At 45.3% G+C, this 20,446-nt stretch overlaps 1 protein-coding gene across 1 annotated transcript in view; it reads right to left on the bottom strand.

The window, feature by feature from the left end:
• Nucleotides 1-16,758: 16,758 nt before the first annotated feature.
• Nucleotides 16,759-20,446, bottom strand: part of LOC121547314 (1-phosphatidylinositol 4,5-bisphosphate phosphodiesterase epsilon-1-like) — a 129,184-nt gene continuing 125,496 nt past the window's right edge. Inside the window, 2 exon segments of the mRNA XM_041858510.2 lie at nt 16,759-17,384; nt 17,916-18,123. Of these exon segments, the coding sequence (XP_041714444.2) occupies nt 17,968-18,123 (156 nt within the window). The 3' untranslated portion in view covers nt 16,759-17,384; nt 17,916-17,967.

Below are 20,446 nucleotides of genomic sequence, written 5' to 3'. Positions count from 1 at the left end.
CATGGACTCACTCTGTAGCATGATTTTTGAATGACTACCTCATATCACACATACAATTAGCTGTAAGGTCCCTCAGTTGAGCAGTGAATTTCAAAAACAGACCAGTGAGGTTTTCCAATGCCTCGCAAAGAAGGGCACCTATTGGTAGATTGGTAAGATTTTTTTTTTAAAGCAGACCTTAAGAAAAACTGCAAAGAATGTAACTTTTTGTCCTGAATACAAAGCGTCATGTTTGGGGCAAATCCAACAACCCTTCGCTGAGTACCACTCATCATATTTTCAAGCATGGTGGTGGCTGCATCATGTTATGGGTATGCTTGTCATCGACAAGGACTAGGGAGTTTTTTTTTAGGATAAAAATAAACTGAATAGAGCTAAGCACAGGCAAAATCTTAGAGGAAAACTGTCTGCTTTCCAACCGACACCTTTCAGTAGGACAATAACCTAAAACACAAGGCCAAATATACACGAGTTGCTTACCAAGACGACATTGAATGTTCCTGAGTGACCAAGTTACAGTTTTGACTTAATTCGGCTTGAAAATCTATGGCAAGACTTGAAAATGGCTGTCTAGCAATGATCAACAACCAACTTGACAGAGCTTGAAGAATTTAAAAAAGAATAATGTGCAAATATTGTACAATCCAGGTGTGGAAAGCTCTTTGAGACTTACCCAGAAAGACACCGTTTTAATCACTGCCAAAGGTTATTCTATCATGTGTTGAATCAGGGATGTGAATACTTATGTAACTTAGATATCTGTATTTTATTTTCAATAAATGTGAATTTTTAAAAAAGAATTCACTTTGTCATTATGGGTATTGTGTGTAAATGGGTGAGAAAAAAAATTGATTTAATCCATTTTGAATTCAGGCTGTAACAACATTTGGAATAAGTCCATGGGTATGAATACTTTCTGAAGGGTGTGTGTGTGTGTGTGTGAAAAATATAAACTGGTCCCATGTTTCATGAGCTGAAATAAAAGATCCCAGAAATGTACTGTACGGACAAAAATATAATTTCTCTAAAATGTTGTGCACAAATTTGTTTACATCCTTGTTCGTGAGCATTTTATCCTTTGTCAAGATAATCCATCCACCTGACAGGTGTGGCATATCAAGAAGCTGATTGTACAGCATGGAAATTACACAGGTGCACCTTGTGCTCGGGACAATAAAAGGCCACTAAAATGTGCAGTTTTGTCAAAACACAATGCCACAGATGTCTCAAGTTGAGGGAGCGTGGAATTGGCAATCTGACTGCAGGAATGTCCACCAGAGCTGTTGCCAGAGAATTTAATGTTCATTTCTCTACCATAAGCCGCTTCCAATGTAATTTTAGAGAATTTGGCAGTACGTCCAACCGGCCTCACAACCGCAGACCACGTGTAACCACGCCAGCCCAGGACCTCCACATCCGGCTTCTTCACCTGCGGGATGGTCTGAGACAAGCCACCCGGACAGCTAATGAAACTGGGTTTGCACAAGCAAAGAATTTCCAAACAAACTGTCAGAAATCGTCTCAGGGAAGCTCAACTGCGTGCTCATCGTCCTCACCAGGGTCTTGACCTGACTGCAGTTATGCGTCATGACCGACTTCAGTGGACAAATGCTCACCTTCGATGGCCACTGGCACGCTGGAGAAGTGTGCTCTTCACGGATGAATCCCGGTTTCAACTGTACCGGGCAGATTGCGGACAGTGTGTATGGTGTCGTGTGGGCGAGCGGTTTGCAAATGTCAACATTGTGAACAGAATTCCCCATGGTGGGGGTGGGGTTATGGTATGGGCAGGCATAAGCTACGGACAATGAACACAATTGCCTTTTAGCGATGGCAATTTGAATGCACAGAGATACTGTGACGAGATCCTGAGGCCCATTGTCGTGCCATTCATCCGCCGCCATCACCTCATGTTTCAGCATGATAATGCACAGCCCCATGTCGCAAGGATCTGTACACAATTCCTGGAAGCTGTAATGTCCCAGTTCTTCCATGGCCTGGATACTCAAACATGTCACCCATTGAGCATGTTTGGGATGCTCTGGATCGGCGTGTTCGACAGCGTGTTCCAGTTCCCGCCAATATCCAGAACTTTGCACAGCCATTGAAGAGTGGGACAACATTCCACAGGCCACAATCAACAGCCTGATAAACTCTTATGTGAAGATGTGTCGTGCTGCATGAGGCAAATGGTGGTCACACCAGATACTGACTGGTTTTCTGATCTATGCCCCTACCTTTTTTTAAGGTATCTGTGACACGGTCATAACCATGTCATAACAGCTGACATAAGTTGTCATAACACCTGTTGTGATATATATTCCATTATTTTATGGCTGGTTATGACACCTACATAAGTGTCAAATCCCACAAAACCTACCACACAACGCAGAACATAACATTACACCATAAACATTCTGTTGACACGTAGGCTATGTTATATATTGTTTTGTTGTTGACCATATAAAATTATCATTGTAAGAGCGTACACATTAATGTGAGACATGAACCTACCACAAAGCAGATTTCAGGAGCAGAACAAGACACCCTCTTTTTGACTGATGACTGATATAAGGGCAGGTACGTGATAGGCCTATCTGGCTTATATGATTATGATTGTCATAATGCTTATTGACAGTGTATTTAAAATATGAAGAAAAAAACATGATTGTAAAGAATTCATTACAACATGTCACGGTTTCGGCCGAGGCTGCTCCTCCTCCTGGTTCGGGCAGGCTTCGGCGGTCGTCGTCCCCGGAGTACTAGCTGCCACCGATCCATGTTTCATGTTCGTTTGGTTTGGTCTTAATGTTGTACACCTGTGTCTAGTTAGTCCTCGTTAGTGTTCTATTTAGTTCTCGTTGTGTGTGTCTGTGTTTGTGTGTGATTGCGCTTCTGTTACGTGTTGGAGCTACTATTTCCCTCCAGTGTTTTGGAGTGGTTACTTTGCACATGTTTTGTGCGCCGTTTATTTTGTCGCCTGTGTGCGCCTTGTATTCGCCTTCAGGCTTATTGTGCTTTTGTTTTGTGTGTATTTTGCACTAAAGCCTTTGGACTGAGCCTCTGCGTCCTGCGCCTGATTCATACACCACACCCACCTTCAGCACCCTATGACACAACAACAACAAAGGATTTAAGAATGAAAGGAAACTTCTTGGCAGGAAAAAAATATTTTAATAATTGTGGGTTGACACTTATATAGGTGTCAATACCAGCCATAAAATAACTCAATATGTCACAACAGTTGTAAATATATGGGTCATGACAGTGTTATGACAAGTTATGTCAGCTGTTATGACACTGGTTGTCAAGTGTTACCCAAAAAGGAATTAACATACCTTTAAGCTACATATTCATTTGACAGAGGTAATGAACTGTCCATTGATAAAACAGGACCAAGTTTGCAAAACAAGTGGTTCTGAGCTTGTCACTATCACACAGGTAAGCTAATGATTACATAAAATCAGGAATGCATACATGCTCTATAGACATTTATATTTTGCACTAAAGCCTTTGGACTGAGCCTCTGCGTCCTGCGCCTGATTCATACACCACACCCACCTTCAGCACCCTATGACAGAATCACACACCATAATGGAATCAGCAGGATCGGCAGAGACGCCTGTGTCGCTCGAGGAGCATATCCGTGGGCAAGATGGCCAGATTAAACAACTGGAGACCGCTCTACAGGAGGTAATCTACACCTTGCACCGATGCGAGGCCAGCCGGGTACCCACACCTCCACCTACCCTGCACACCCCATCGGTCGGTCCACCAGTCCTAGGTTCGGAACCCAGGGGGATTCGGCTCTCGCTCCCGAGGGCGTATGACGGAACAGCTGCCGGGTGTCAGGGGTTCCTCCTGCAGGTGGAGCTCTACCTGGCCACTGTACACCCGGTGCCCTCGGGACACGAGAGCGTTTCCGCCCTCATCTCCTGTCTCACGGGCAAGGCGTTGGAGTGGGCTAACGCCGAGTGGAGGAGAATGGACGCCAACACCATTACCTACGCAGAGTTCTCCCGCCGCTTCAAGGCCGTGTTCGACCATCCACCTGAGGGCAAAGCGGCGGGGGGAGCGTCTAGTCCATTTGAGACAGGGGAGGAGGAGCGCGCAGGCGTTCGCTCTAGAGTACCGGACTCTAGCGGCGGATGCAGGGTGGAATGAACGGGCTCTCATCGTCCATTTTCGATGTAGCCTACGAGAGGACGTTCAACGTGAGTTGGCCTGCAGGGATACCCATCTTACCTTCGACCAGTTGGTCGATATGTCCATCCGTCTGGACACCCTGCTGGCCACCCGTGGACGTCCCGAGGGGAGTCCGTCCATTCCGCCCTCCGGCGCCTCCGAGCCGAGCCCTATGGAGCTCGGGGGTGCCGGCGCTAGAGAACGGAGTAGGAGGAGCCCGAGGGGGCCTGTCTCCTGCACCAAGTGCGGTCGTGGAGGGCACACTGCGGCCAGGTGCTGGGGAGGGTTCTCCGGGGAGAAGACAACAGGCCACGCACTGGGGGGGCCTCCCAGGTGAGTAGACGTCCCACTTACCCAGAGCTTTCTGTTGCGCACTTTTGTATACCTGTTTGTTTTCCACAGGTTGCACCTCATTCCCAGCATAAGGCGCTCGTAGATTCAGGCGCAGCTGGGAATTTTGTTGATCGGAAGTTTTGTTTTGAGTTAGGGATCCCTCTCCTACCTGTTGACAAACCTTTTCCCGTTCATGCCTTAGATAGCCGCCCGTTGGGGTCGGGGGTTGATCAGGGGAGATCACAGCGCCACTTCGGATGTGTGCGCAGGGGGGTCATGAGGAGACTATACAGCTGTATCTGATCGACTCTCCTGCGTACCCAGTGGTGCTGGGGATTCCTGGTTAAGCACCCACAACCCTGCTATTTCGTGGCAACAGAGGGCTCTCGATGGGTGGTCTGCTCAGTGCGAGGGGCGATGTCTGGGTGTTTCCGTGGGGGCGACTTCGGTGGAGAGTCCAAACCAAGTGCCCGCACTGCACATTCCGCCTGAATATGGGGATTTAGCTCTCGTGTTTAGCAAAACTAGGGCGACGCAGTTGCCTCCTCATAGACAGGGGGATTGTGCGATTGATCTCCAGGCAGGAGCAGCGCTCCCACGGAGCCATGTGTATCCTTTGTCTCAAGAGGAGAGAAAAGCTATGGAGACTTACATAGCCGAATCTTTGAGACAGGGATACATTCGGCACTCCACTTCTCCCGCCTCCTCGAGCTTCTTTTTGTGAAAAAGAAAGATGGAGGGTTGCGCCCCGTGCATTGATTACCGTGGTCTCAATCAGATTACTGTGAAATACAGTTATCCACTCCCTCTGATTGCGACCATGACGGAGTCATTGCATGGAGCGCGGTTTTTCACAAAACTGGATCTCAGGAGCGCGTATAACTTGGTGCGCATTAGGAAGGGTGACGAATGGAAGACAGCGTTTAGTACCACGTCAGGTCATTTCGAATATCTCGTCATGCCATATGGGTTGATGAATGCTCCATCAGTCTTCCAATCCTTCGTAGATGACATTTTCCGGGATATGCAGGGACAAGGGGTGGTCGTGTACATTGATGACATTCTGGTGTACTCGTCTACCCGAGCCGAGCATATAACCCTGGTGCGTCGTGTATAGAGGAGGCTGTTGGAACACGACCTATATGTCAAGGCAGAGAAATGTCTGTTTTTCCAGGAGTCAGTCTCCTTTTTGGGTTATCGGTTGTCCGCGTCAGGGGTGAGAATGGAGGTGGATCGTGTGTCCGCTGTGCGTAATTGGCAAACCCCAACTACTGTAAAAGAGGTGCAGCAGTTTTTGGGCTTTGCGAATTACTACCGGAGGTTTATCCGGGGTTTTGGACAGGTGGCAGCTCCCATCACGTCCCTTCTGAAGGGGGGTCCGTGCGACTGCAGTGGTCAGCCGATGCGGACAGGGCCTTTAGGAGACTTAAGGACCTGTTTACGTCGGCTCCGGTGCTGGCGCATCCGGATCCCGATTACCCTTTCAGGTTGAGGTAGACGCGTCTGAGGCTGGTATAGGGGCCGTTCTCTCAACGGTCCGGCACGCCACCTAAACTCCGCCCCTGTGCTTTTACTCTAAGAAGCCTCAGCCCGGCGGAGCGTAACTATGACGTTGGGGACAGGGAGCTGTTAGCTGTAGTTCAAGCCCTTAAGGTGTGGAGGCATTGGCTTGAGGGGGCTCAACACCCTTTCCTCATTTTGACTGACCATCGGAACCTGGAGTACATCCGGGCAGCGAGGAGACTGAACCCTCGCCAGGCTCGATGGAGTATGTTTCTCACCAGGTTCGTATTTAAAAATCACGTACATCCCTGGGTCCCAGAATGGTAAGGCAGATGCGCTGTCCCGGCGGTATGACACGGAGGAGAGGTCCGTTGAGCCCACTCCCATACTACCGGAGTCTTTCCTTGTGGCACCGGTGGTGTGGGAGGTCGATGCCGAAATCGAGCGAGCGTTGCGTACCGACCCCAGCCCTCCACAGTGTCCTGAGGGTCGGAAGTACGTTCCGCTCGAGATTCGGGATCGACTCATTTACTGGGCTCACACGTCACCCTCCTCTGGACATCCGGGTATCGGCCGGACAGTGCATTGCCTTAGCACTAAATACTGGTGGCCCACTTTGGCTAGGGACGTGAGGGTTTATGTCTCCTCCTGCTCGGTGTGCGCCCAGTGTAAGGCGCCCCGACATCTGCCCAGGGGTAAGTTACAGCCCCTACCCGTTCCACAACGACCATGGTCCCACCTCTCGGTGGATTTTGTAACAGACCTTCCCCTCTCTCAGGGGAATACCACCATCCTGGTCGTTGTGGACCGGTTCTCTAAGGCCTGTCGTCTTCTCCCTATGTCGGGTCTTCCTACTGCCCTACAGACTGCTGAGGCCCTATTTACCCACGTCTTCCGGCATTACGGGGTCCCCGAGGATATAGTGTCTGATCGAGGCCCCCAGTTTACCTCCCGGGTGTGGAGAGCGTTTATGGAGCGTTTGGGGGTCTCGGTTAGCCTTACCTCGGGGTACCACCTGGAGAGTAACGGGCAGGTAGAACGTGTCAACCAGGATGTGGGTAGGTTTCTGAGGTCGTATTGCCAGGACCGGCCTGAGGAGTGGGCGCGTTACATTCCCTGGGCCGAGATGGCCCAGAATTCTCTCCGCCACTCCTCTACCAACCTAACCCCTTTCCAATGTGTATTAGGTTACCAGCCGGTTCTGGCACCGTGGCAGCAGAGCCAGATCGAGGCCCCTGCGGTGGATGATTGGATGAGGCGCTCGGAAGAGACGTGGAACGCTGCCCACGTCCACCTGCAGCGGGCCGTCTGTCGTCACAAGGCGAGCGCCGATCTCCACCGCAGTGATGGGCCGGTGTACGCACCCGGAGATCGAGTCTGGCTCTCTACCAGAAACCTACCCCTCCGCCTGCCCTGCCGGAAGCTGGGTCGGCGGTTTGTGGGGCCCTTTAAAGTCCTGAGAAGATTGAACGAGGTGTGTTATAAGTTACATCTACCTGTTGAATATAAGAATATTAACCCCTCGTTCCATGTGTCTCTTCTCAGGCCGGTGGTAGCTGGTCCACTCCAGGACAATGAGATAGGAGAGACTCCTCCGCCCCCATTGGACATCGAGGGGGCTCCGGCGTACACCGTTCGGTCCATCTTGGACTCCAGACGCCGGATGGGGGTCTCCCAGTACTCGTGGGGGTGGAGGGGTACGGCCCGGGGGAGCGGTGCCTGGGGCCGCGGGAGGGACATCCTGGACCCATCTCTCCTGTCGGAGTTCCACCGGGACCATCCCGCGCGCCCTGCTCCGCGTCCTCCTGGTCGTCCCCGAGGCCGGGGTCGGCGCACGGCTGGCTCCGCGCGTCAAGGGGGGGGTACTGTCATGGTTTCGGCCGAGGCTGCTCCTCCTCCTGGTTCGGGCAGGCTTCGGCGGTCGTCGTCCCCGGAGTACTAGCTGCCACCGATCCATGTTTCATGTTCGTTTGGTTTGGTCTTAATGTTGTACACCTGTGTCTAGTTAGTCCTCGTTAGTGTTCTATTTAGTTCTCGTTGTGTGTGTCTGTGTTTGTGTGTGATTGCGCTTCTGTTACGTGTTGGAGCTACTATTTCCCTCCAGTGTTTTGGAGTGGTTACTTTGCACATGTTTTGTGCGCCGTTTATTTTGTCGCCTGTGTGCGCCTTGTATTCGCCTTCAGGCTTATTGTGCTTTTGTTTTGTGTGTATTTTGCACTAAAGCCTTTGGACTGAGCCTCTGCGTCCTGCGCCTGATTCATACACCACACCCACCTTCAGCACCCTATGACACAACAACAACAAAGGATTTAAGAATGAAAGGAAACTTCTTGGCAGGAAAAAAATATTTTAATAATTGTGGGTTGAAACTTATATAGGTGTCAATACCAGCCATAAAATAACTCAATATGTCACAACAGTTGTAAATATATGGGTCATGACAGTGTTATGACAAGTTATGTCAGCCGTTATGACACTGGTTGTCAAGTGTTACCCAAAAAGGAATTAACATACCTTTAAGCTACATATTCATTTGACAGAGGTAATGAACTGTCCATTGATAAAACAGGACCAAGTTTGCAAAACAAGTGGTTCTGAGCTTGTCACTATCACACAGGTAAGCTAATGATTACATAAAATCAGGAATGCATACATGCTCTATAGACATTTATAGTGAATGTGTCCAACACACCACCACCTGTTATGTTTGGCACTTATTTTTCTCAATTACATGTATTGCTGAAATAAAGGTTTAAGGAAATATAGGCAGGCACCACATTACTACAATACAGAACAGCTCACTCAGTCGAGCCTGATGGTCTTGTAAGTATAAAAGCTTGCTTTCATATAATACATAAAAGCTTGAAAGGTTAGTGGAATGGGATAATGTCTTAGTGTGGTGTGTGAATAATCCAATACTTTACCTTCAATAGTATGAATTGGGTTCTTTGAGAAGGTTTGAATCCTAAGAAACCTGTTTACACATTGTTTGAAGTACAATAGACCAACATACAGTGAGGGAAAAAAGTATTTGATCCCCTGCTGATTTTGTAAGTTTGCCCACTGACAAAGAAATGATCAGTCTATATCAGTCTAATTTTAATGGTAGGTTTATTTGAACAGTGAGAGACAGAATAACAACAAAACAATCCAGATAAACGCATGTCAAAAATGTTATAAATTGATTTGCATTTTAATGAGGGAAATAAGTATGACCCCCTCTCAATCAGAAAGATTTCTGGCTACCAGGTGTCTTTTATACAGGTAACGAGCTGAGATTAGGAGCACACTCTTAAAGGGAGTGCTCCTAATCTCAGTTTGTTACCTGTATAAAAGACACCTGTCCACAGAAGCAATCAATCAATCAGATTCCAAACTCTCCACCATGGCCAAGACCAAAGAGCTCTCTAAGGATGTCAGGGACAAGATTGTAGACCTACACAAGGCTGGAATGGGCTAGAAGACCATCGCCAAGCAGCTTGGTGAGAAGGTGACAACATTTGGTGCGATTATTCGCAAATGGAAAAAACACAAAAGAACTGTCAATCTCCCTCGGCCTGGGGCTTCATGCAAGATCTCACCTCGTGGAGTTGCAATGATCATGAGAACGGCGAGGAATCAGCCCAGAACTACACGGGAGGATCTTGTCAATGATCTCAAGGCAGCCGGGACCATAGTCACCAAGAAAACAATTGGTAACACACTACGCCGTGAAGGACTGAAATGCTGAAGCGCCCGCTAGGTCCTACTGCTCAAGAAAGCACATATACATGCCCGTCTGAAGTTTGCCAATGAACATCTGAATGATTCAGAGGAGAACTGGGTGAAAGTGTTGTGGTCAGATGAGACCAAAATTGAGCTCTTTGGCATCAACTCAACTCGCCGTGTTTGGAGGAGGAGGAATGCTGCCTATGACCCCAAGAACACCATCCCCACCATCAAACATGGAGGTGGAAACATTATGCTTTGGGGGTGTTTTTCTGCTAAAGGGACAGGACAACTTCACTGCATCAAAGGGACGAAGGACGGGGCCATGTACCGTCAAATCTTGGGTGAGAACCTCCTTCCCTCAGCCAGGGCATTGAAAATGGGTCGTGGATGGGTATTCCAGCATGATAATGACCCAAAACACACGGCCAAGGCAACAAAGGAGTGGCTCAAGAAGAGGCACATTAAGGTCCTGGAGTGGCCTAGCCAGTCTCCAGACCTTAATCCCATAGAAAATCTGTGGATGGAGCTGAAGGTTCGAGTTGCCAAACGTCAGCCTCAAAACCTTAATGACTTGGAGAAGATCTGCAAAGAGGAGTGGGACAAAATCCCTCCTGAGATGTGTGCAAACCTGATGGCCAACTACAAGAAACGTCTGACCTCTGATTTCCAACAAGGGTTTTGCCACCAAGTACTAAGTCATGTTTTGCAGAGGGGTCAAATACTTATTTCCCTCATTAAAATGCAAATCAATTCATAAAAATGTGGACATGCGTTTTTCTGGATTTTGTTGTTGTTATTCTGTCTCTCATTGTTCAAATAAACCTACCATTACAATTATAGACTGATCATGTCTTTGTCAGTGGGCAAACGTACAAAATCAGCAGGGGATCAAATACTTTTTTCCCTCACTGTAGCTACTGTAGTAGGTCAAAGCTGTGTGCTGGAAAACCTTGGTAGAGCATGGGTCAAAACAATACAAAGTTTCCAACAATGCAGAGTGAAAGATAAAAAATATAAATAGTGACACCAGGAATAAATACACTGTAAATAACAATAACGAGTACCGAGTCAATGTGCAGGGGACGAGGTAATTGAGGTAGCTATGTACATATACGTAGGATAAAATCAGATTTATGCTTGTTCCGGAAATGCGGTCCGGAAGCTCCATACGGAGGGTGTGAGACAATTGCGGAGCCTCCGGAGGCTTGCGGAGGCCAAATCGAGCTCCATACGGTCATGCTCTACGCCTCCCAAATGTTGTAACAATGCGGAGGGCTCCGTATAGATCCGCATTTATATGATTGGTTGACGGTAGGTTGAGGAGTGAGGTTCCGTATAAACACAAACTTCCTTCACAATAGCTCTGCTACGCGAAGCGCAAGAAGTATGAATACCCTGACTTCTGCAGAGGCCGTATCACCATAAATGCAGTACGGCCAATACAGACGCCGAATTGACCATGCAGAGCCTTTTAAAGTGATTAGGCAACAGGATAGATAAGACAGTATCAGCAGCGTATGTGATGTGTGTGTGAGAATGTGTGTGTGGCGACAGTATGCATGTGGGCGTATGTAGTATGTGTGTTTTGGGATGTCAGTGGGTAACACTTTACTTGACACCCAGTATCATAACATGTTATGACATGGTCATAACCATGTCATAATCTGTCCTAATATTGTCATAACACTGTCATGGCACATATTTAGACCTGTTGTGACAGTGCATTCAGAAAGTATTCAGACCACTTGACTTTTTCCACATTTTGTTACGTTACAGCCTTATTCTAAAATGTATTAAATCGTTTTTTTCCCCTCATCAATCTACACACAACAACCCATAATGACAAAGCAAAAACAGGTTTAAAAATGTTTGCAAATTTAACAACAAAAAAACCCAGGAAATATAAGTATTTTATAAATTTTAGTATTGTATTAATTTACATAAGTATTCAGACCCTTCACTCAGTACTTTGTTGAAGCACCTTTGTCAGCGATTACAGCCTCGAGTCTTCTTGGGTATGACGCTACATGCTTGGAACACCTGTATTTGGGGAGTTTCTCCCATTCTTCTCTGCAGATCCTCTCACGCTCTGTCAGGTTGGATGGGAAGCGTCGCTGCACAGCTATTTTCAGGTCTCTCCAGAGATGTTCGATCGGGTTCAAGTCTGGGCTCTGGCTGGGCCACTCAAGGACATTGAGACTTGTCCCGAAGCCACTCCTGTGCTGTCTTGGTGTGTGCTTAGGGTCGTTGTCCTGTTGGAAGGTGAGCCTTCACCCCAGTCTGAGGTCCTGAGTACTCTGGAGCAGATTTTCATCAAGGATCTCTCTGAACTTTGCGCTGTTCATCTTTCCCTCGATCCTGACTAGTCTCCCAGTCCCTGATGCTGAAAAACATCCCCACAGCAATGATGCAGCCACCACCATGCTTAACTGTAGGGATGGTGCCTGGTTTCCTCCAGACGTGACGCTTGGCATTCAGGCCAAAGAGTTCAATCTTGGTTTCATCAGATCAGAGAATCTTGTTTCTCATGGTCTGAGAGTCCTTTAGGTGCCTTTTGGTAAACTCCAAGCGGGCTGTCATGTGCCTTTACTTTACCATAAAGGCCTGATTGGTAGAGTGCTGCAGAGATGGTTGTCCTTCTGGAAGGTTCTTCCATCTCCACAGAGGAACTCTGGAGCTCTGTCAGAGTGACCATTAGAATCTTGGTCACCTCCCTGACCAAGGCCCTTTTCCCCCGATTGCTCAGTCCTAAAAGAAAGGAAACTTCTTGGCAGGGAAAAAACACATTTGAATACATTTGGGTTTTGATACTTATGTACAGTGAGCTCCATAATTCATTGGACAGTGACAATTTTTTTGTTATTTTGGTTCTGTACTCTAGCACTTTGAGTTTGAAAGGATACAATGACAATGAGGGTGAAGTGCAGACTGTCAGCTTTAATTTGAGGGTATTTTCATATATATCGGATGAACTGTTTAGAAATGATAGCACCTTTTATACATGGTCCCCCCATTTTAAGGTACTACAAGTATTTGTTAAATTGGCTTCACAGATGTGTGTCATTAGGCAGGTGTATTCATTTGTGTCGTTAGTGAATGCAGGAGAGCTGTTGATGAATAGCATTGATTCTAGACTTTGCTATTGCCTTTGGAGGTTGTTGTTGTGGTGTGACAACATGAGGAAGACAGCAGTGTCGATGCAAATGAAGCTGGCCGTCATAAGGCTCAGAAATGAAAATCAATCAATCAGGAACATTGCAAAAACCCTGGCCATGCCCAAGTCAACAGTTTGGTTCATCATTAACAAGAAAAAAACAACCGGTGAACTCAATTATGTCAAAAGACCCGGTAGACCGAGGAAGACCACTGTAGTGGATGACCGGAGAATACTCTCTATGGTGAAGAAAACCCCCTGACAACAGCCCAACAGATCAAAAACACTCTCCTGGATGCAGGTGTAGATGTGTCAAAGTCTACCATACGTAGAAGACTACACCAGCAGGACTACAGAGGGTACACTACAAGATGCAAACCACTGATAAGCCTGAAGAACAGAAAGGCGAGATTACAGTTTGCTAAAAAGCACCTAAAAGAGCCCCAAGAGTTCTGGAAAAAAGTATTGTGGACAGATGAGACAAAGATTAACATGTACCAGAGTGATGGAAAGAGGAAAGTGTGGAGAAAAAAAGAAATGCCCATGATCCAAAGCATACCACCTCATCCGTGAAACATGGTGGAGGGGGTGTTATGGCTTGGGCCTGTATGGCTGCCAGTGGAACAGGCTCACTTGTCTTCATCGATGATGTGACTGCAGACAGAAGTAGAACAATGAATTCTGAAGTCTATAGAAATATTTTATCTGCTCAGATAAAACCAAATGCCTCCAAACTCATTGGACGGCACTTCATCATGCAACAAGACAATGACCCTAAACATACTGCTAGAGCAACAAAGGGGTTTTTGATGGCCAAAAAGTGGAAAATCCTTGACTGGCCGAGTCAATCACCGGATCTGAATCCAATTGAACATGCATTTTACATGCTGAAGAGGAGACTGAAGGCAATAAGTCCCCAAAATAAGCAGGAACTGAAGATGGCTGCAGTACAGGCCTGGCAGAGCATCACCAGGGAAGATACCCAGCGTCTGGTGATGTCAATGCATCGCAGACTTCAAGCAGTCATTGCATGCAAAGGATATGCGACCAAATATTAACAATGATTACTTTATTCTACATTATGTTAAACTGTCCAATGTTTTTTGATGCCCGAAAAAGGGGGGGACCATGTACAAAAGCTTCTATAATTTCTAAACGGTTCATCCGATATGTATGAATATACCCTCAAATTAAAGCTGACAGTCTGCACTTCACCCTCATTGTCATTGTATCCTTTCAAACTCAAAGTGCTAGAGTACAGAACCAAAATAACAAAACAATTGTCACTGTCCAATGAATGACTCAAAGAAGAGTCTTCAACTATAAGGTGCTTTTTTTGAGCTCTCCAAGCTGTGCCGTTAAGGAACACAACCCTGCATCCCCGCCACCACACAATTACTTTTGTTGTTTACGAAATCCAAAAACGGCCCATTATAATTCGCTATCTGGGTCAGGTTGGCATCATTTATAAGCTTGTTCTATTGCCAACATGACTAGCTAAGTTATCAAATACGATTTTAAAGTGTTAGGCTTTCACAGGGCAATTCAGAGAAACAGATCGTAATTTTGGTGCGCAAAGTAAGGAGTCATGCGTGTACTCAGGTGCATGTTCCGCTGCGAATTTTCTTCACAATAGACAAACATCGGTTAATTCTGTTCAGAACAACCCAGGGTATGACGACATGTCATCTTGTAACTGTACATCAAACATAGTGATCATTAATGTTAATGTATATTACATGAGTTTTATGATATGGAAATGTGAAGTGCACATTGGCTTGCTTGTATGACATCAAAGTGGTATTTATTATAATCATCAATGTCTCATCTTTCAAAATACACTGAGTCCTCTTAATCTACAGCATTTCCCTCACTCAGACAACAAAACATTAGCAAAAGTTGCCCAGTTATCAGGAGGGATGGGGGCAACTTCTTGTCGCATGCTGTGCTCAAGTTCAGAACGGCTGTCAATCAAAACCCATACAACACTAGAGCTTTGACGTAATTTATAGCATGTTACTGTACAGCCATTGCATTCCAATTTAGGCGCTTATCAGTGGCCAAATCTGCCATTTTCAACCCGTATACGGGCATGAGTGTAAAGGGCTATGTATTATAACTACTGTGGTATCTATACATCTCATACAGAGGCTGCATTAAAGCCCAACATTTTGTCTGCTGTGAGATTGTATGGACCCAGGGGGAGAGGCTGAAATGTGTATCTAGATCTATAAGGAAGTTGAAATTTTGGTAGTACCAATGATCAGACACCAAATACAATATAATAATTAATTAGAAATACCAAACCTTCATAGTTCTTTAAAACATTAACTAAGTTGAAAAAAACTACAGACAATGACTTTGATATACAAATCTCACACTTAGTGATCCACATTCTAAAGTAAGGAGGGAAACAACATGGCCCCCATTGAATCAAGTTTCTGACAACAGACTGAAATGGGCATAGGTTAAAACACCTAGCAGACTACTCAGTATACTACTATAATCAATTTCATCAATAAACAATGCAAACAAATGTTACAAGCTAATGCAGAGGGTCTGCATAATCAATATGCCAATAAATTGGGAACAAATCAGAAATCGTAAAACCCTGTATTGACATTATGATAGTTATGTGTGCTCCAATAGAAATCAAGAACATTACTTTAAAGCGGCAATCAACAGTAAAAACAATAGCAAAGCGGCCTCCCCACTGGTTCGGTTAAAAGCTGAGGGATGGGGCTGGAGAAATGTAATCACTCAAATTCATAGACATAGCTATGGATGCAAGGATTTACCAACCATGATATCAAAATTAAAGTTTTAACCATGTTTTGAGGCTATATAGTTTGTTTAAATTTTCATTGTTTACAAACATTGGAGTAAAACAAGCTTATATTTTGGGTTCTGATGGAATACGACAGTTGAACTAAGCTCATGAGGTATTTATAAGTTATATTCTTCAAGAATCAATGGGTACATATCAATTTATTAGTCCAAAAATGGATGTAGCAATTGCTGATTGCCCCTTTAAAAATGTACTTTTGATTTTATGTTTTACAAAAATAATTATATCTGGGGATTCGAAAACCTCTCTTGCGTTTGACATCAAGGGGTGATGGTGCTTCTCAAGTGATGATATGCTGCAATGAGGAGTTGAATTTGAAACCAAAATCTCGTTTTGGTTTCAAATATCATACCAAACACAAGATACACCATCATACAGTGAGCTCCAAAAGTATTGCGACAGTGACCAAGTTTTTGTTGTTTTTGCTCTGTACTCCAGCATTTTGGATTTGAAATGGCTATGAGGTTACAATGCAGACTGTCATCTTTAATTTGAGGGTATTTTCATCCATATCGGGTGAACCTTTAAGAAATTACAGCATTTTGTGTACATAATGCCCCCATTTTAGTGGACCAAAAGTATTGGGACAAATTCACTTATATGTGTATTAAAGTAGTCAAACGTTTAGTATTTGGTCCTATATTCCTAGCACGCAATGATTACTTCCAGCTTGAGACTCCACAAACTTGTTGGATGGATTTGCTGTTTGTTTTGGTTGTGTTTCAGATTATTTTGAACCCAATAAAAATGAATGGTAAATCATGTAGTGTGTCATTTTAGTGTCACTTTTATTGTAAATAAGAATATAATATGTTTCCTAACACTTCTACATTAATGTGGATGCTACCATGATTACGGATAATGAATAATGATGTGTGGGAAATGTACAGATGCACAAATATCATACCGCCAAGACATGCTAACCTCTCACCATTACAATAACAGGGGAGGTTAGTATTTTTTGGGGGTATGATATTTGTGCGTCTAACTTTCTCACTCATCCTTAATTTATATTACCCTCAAATTAAAGCTGACAGTCTGCACTTTAATAACCTCATAATCATTGTATCATTTCAAATCCATCCAAATCCTCTCTCAACACGGCCACCTCGTCCCTCTGCGCCACTTTAGGGATGTATTCATTAGGCACCAAACAATAATAAAATGGACTGAAACAAGGAGGAACTACCTAAACTTGTCCAATAAGAAACACTTGTTTCGTTTTCCGTTGCAAAATGTTTTGCTACGGTGTACCCTAATTAATACAGTTAGAGGAAGGGGCAGCTAACGACCCTGCAGATTACACAGCCTTCCTTCACTCAGAACCGTCATCCTGGAGCCGCCATCCAACTCAACCAGCCAGCCAGGGTGGGACTTTCTGGGGGAACCTCTTTACTCATGGGAGGGACTAACTCAACTCATCATGGTGTGTTCAGGAATACTGGTGCTCTCTAGGTTGGTGGAGGGGGGCCTGGCTTCATTTGTGGATCTTCCAGTTCCTCATCAGAGGGAGGAACCAGGTAGGGGTGGTCAGATAGCCGTTGTGGGCCCTGCCCCCAAGGACAGGATGGTCACCGCCCCCCAGGAGGAGCCTCTCTGCCTCTGCCCAGCCCTCCACCATCCAGGCCTTGAGTCCTGCAGAGAGAGACCCTGCAAAGGGAGAGGGAAGTCATGGACAACAGCACTACAGACATATCTGGAGTATACAGGACCTCAGATGCATGATGCAATACACAATTGCCCATGTCATTGTCCACTCAAACATACTAATGTGCATATCAATCTGTAGATGCCATTGTTTTGTTATGTTAGTTGTTACAGTATCAATAATAATAATAATAATAGAATAATACACATACAATATTAAAATAAAGAACGTAACCAAGATGCATGTTTGAAACACTGCAGATAAAAATACATTTAGACATTGTCCCTGAGTGACTCGTTTATCCTAATTAATGAGGTGATGAATCATCTCATTAAATATATGGCATTATATAAATGGGGTATAAATAAATGAAGATGTGAAAAGTTAAGAAATTGAAAAAGGAAGACTGACTATGGAAGACAGATTTATAGGCACGGCCAGAAGAAGAATGAGAAGAAAAAGAGAGCGGCTACTAGGGCCTTTGATCAAGCCATAACTGTAAAGACAACAGGAAACTGTAGTGACTTCCATACCTTCTGGGGACTCCAGCCACACACTGCAGACCGAGCATCTCACTCATGGGTCTCAGTCAGAGGCAACACTGTCTGCTGCCCTGCTGCTTTCATCCTTACAGTGGCTATGCTCTTGTGTGGCTGGGGCAATGACGCTCTGGCTGCGACTCGTCAGTTTCTTGAGCTCGCTGGCAAACGAGATGCCTTTCCTCTTGTCCTCACCGGCCATCTGAATGCACACACACACCAACAGTCAGAGTTATTACTGATAAAAGCGAGAATGATTATTGTTGCTCATAAGAACTTGAGCCGATGCGTGGGCAACTCAAACATTGACATGATTTACACAAAAGTTTGAGGTACTGTATTTGTATTTAAAAGGGCGACTGCACTTCCTGATTTAGGCTCGTTTTGAAGATTGTTCATTAAGAAATGCATACTGAAGCCAAACAAGAGTTTGTTTTGGGGGTGTGGTTTGATGTGGGTGTGAACTGTTCGTATATTACTGAACAAAAATATAAATGCAACATGTAAAGTGTTGGTCCCATGTTTCATGAGCTGAAATAAAACATCTCAGATATGTTCCATACATACAAAAAGCGTATTTCTCTCAAATGTTGTGCACAAATTTGTTTACGTCCCTGTTAGTGAGCATTTCTCCTTTGCCAAGATAATCCATCCACCTGCCAGGTGTGGCATATCAAGAAGTTGATGAAACAGCATGATCATTACACAGGTGCACCTTGTGCTGGGGACAATAAAAGGCCAATAAAATGTGCAGTTTTGTCAAACAACACAATTCCACAGATGTCTAAAGTTTTGAGGCAGCGTGCAATTGGCATGCTGACTGCAGGAATGTCCACCAGAGCTGTTGCCAGATAATTGAATGTTCATTTCTCTACCATAAGCTGCCTCCAACATCGTTTTAGAGAATTTGGCAGTACGTCCAACCGGCCTCACAATGCAGACCACGTGTATGGCGATGTGTGGGCGAGCGGTTTGCCGAAGTCAACATTGTGAACAGAGTGCCCCATGGTGGTGGTGGGGTTATGGTATGGGCAGGCATAAGCTACGGACAACAAACACAATTGCATTTTATCGATGGCAATTTGAATGCACAGAGATACCGTGACGAGATCCTGAGGCCCATTGTCGTGCCATTCATCCGCCTCCATCACCTCATGTTTCAACATGATAATGCCCTGCCCGATGTCACAAAGACCTGTACACAATTTCTGGAAGCTGAAAATGTCCCAGGCCTGCATACTCACCAGACATGTCACCCATTGAGCATGTTTGGGATGCTCTGGATCGACGTGTACGACAGACTGTTCCAGTTCCCGCCAATATACAACAACTTTGCACAGCCATTGAAAAGGACTGGGACAACATTCCATAGGCCACAATCAACAGCCTGATCAGCTCTATGCGAAGGAGATGTGTCGAGCTGCATGAGGCAAATGGTGTCCTGTGGAATGGTGACCAACAGATGCATATCTCTATTCCCAGTCATGTGAAATACATAGATTAGGGCCTAATTTATTTATTTCAATTGACTGATTTCCTTATATAAACTGTAACTCAGTAAAATCTTTGAAATTGTTGCATTTATATTTCTGTTCAGTATACATATGGAAATAAAATAAAAATAGTCATTGATGACAGGCGCATGGGCCCCCAGAGCTTGTGGGCTGCGGGGATGTCCAGTACGCCAGTGGGTGTCAATCATTTCGGACCCCACTGCATATGCAAGACATTATGTAAAACATGTCTCACACTCAGTCATAGTTAGTAGAATAATTAATTGGCAAGATTTTGGCACCTTCAACTTTTTAGAAGGTTAGGAGGAAAGTTAATTTAAACCACTTCAATTTATTCACATTCACTGAATGATAAGTATTTACTTGACTTTAGTCATTTAGCAGACGCTCTTATCCAGAGCGACTTACAGTTAGTTAGTGCATACATTATTTTAATTTTTTCATACTGGCCTCCCGTGGGAATCGAACCCACAACCCTGGCGTTGCAAACGGCATGCTCTACCAACTGAGCTACATCCCTGCCGGCCATTCCCTCCCCTACCCTGGACGACGGCAATTGTGGGTCTCCCGGTCGCGGCCAGCTACGACAGAGCCTGGATTCGGACCAGGATCTCTAGTGGCACAGCTATCACTGCGATGCAGTGCCTTAGACCACTGCGCCACTCGAAATTCAAACATTAATTACCAATCTGCTTTCTATAATCCTGCAGACTATCATTCTCCATGAGAAAACCTTGTATCTCAATTAATTCCTTGTGGACAGATCTACGTAAACCTAACTTGCACCATAGAATCTGTCGGGAAGGAATGGGATGCGTGGGATAACGAGCAGCAGTAGTTCCGGTGTTATGACACTGATGGTTTGTCGGGACTGATGGTTTGTACGGTTGTGGCTAGATGGAGTACAGCTCCATCTAGTTGTCAACAACTCGTCACCGACGTGACAACTGTAGCTTAACCCTAACCCTTTTCCTAACGTCTCTGCTGGAGTGTGTCCCCGTACAGGAGTGG

Source organism: Coregonus clupeaformis, chromosome 31, assembly GCF_020615455.1.
Source record: "Coregonus clupeaformis isolate EN_2021a chromosome 31, ASM2061545v1, whole genome shotgun sequence".
NCBI lineage: Eukaryota > Metazoa > Chordata > Actinopteri > Salmoniformes > Salmonidae > Coregonus > Coregonus clupeaformis.
Note: the sequence above shows the minus strand (reverse complement) of the source record. Positions and strands in the feature narration are given on the sequence as shown.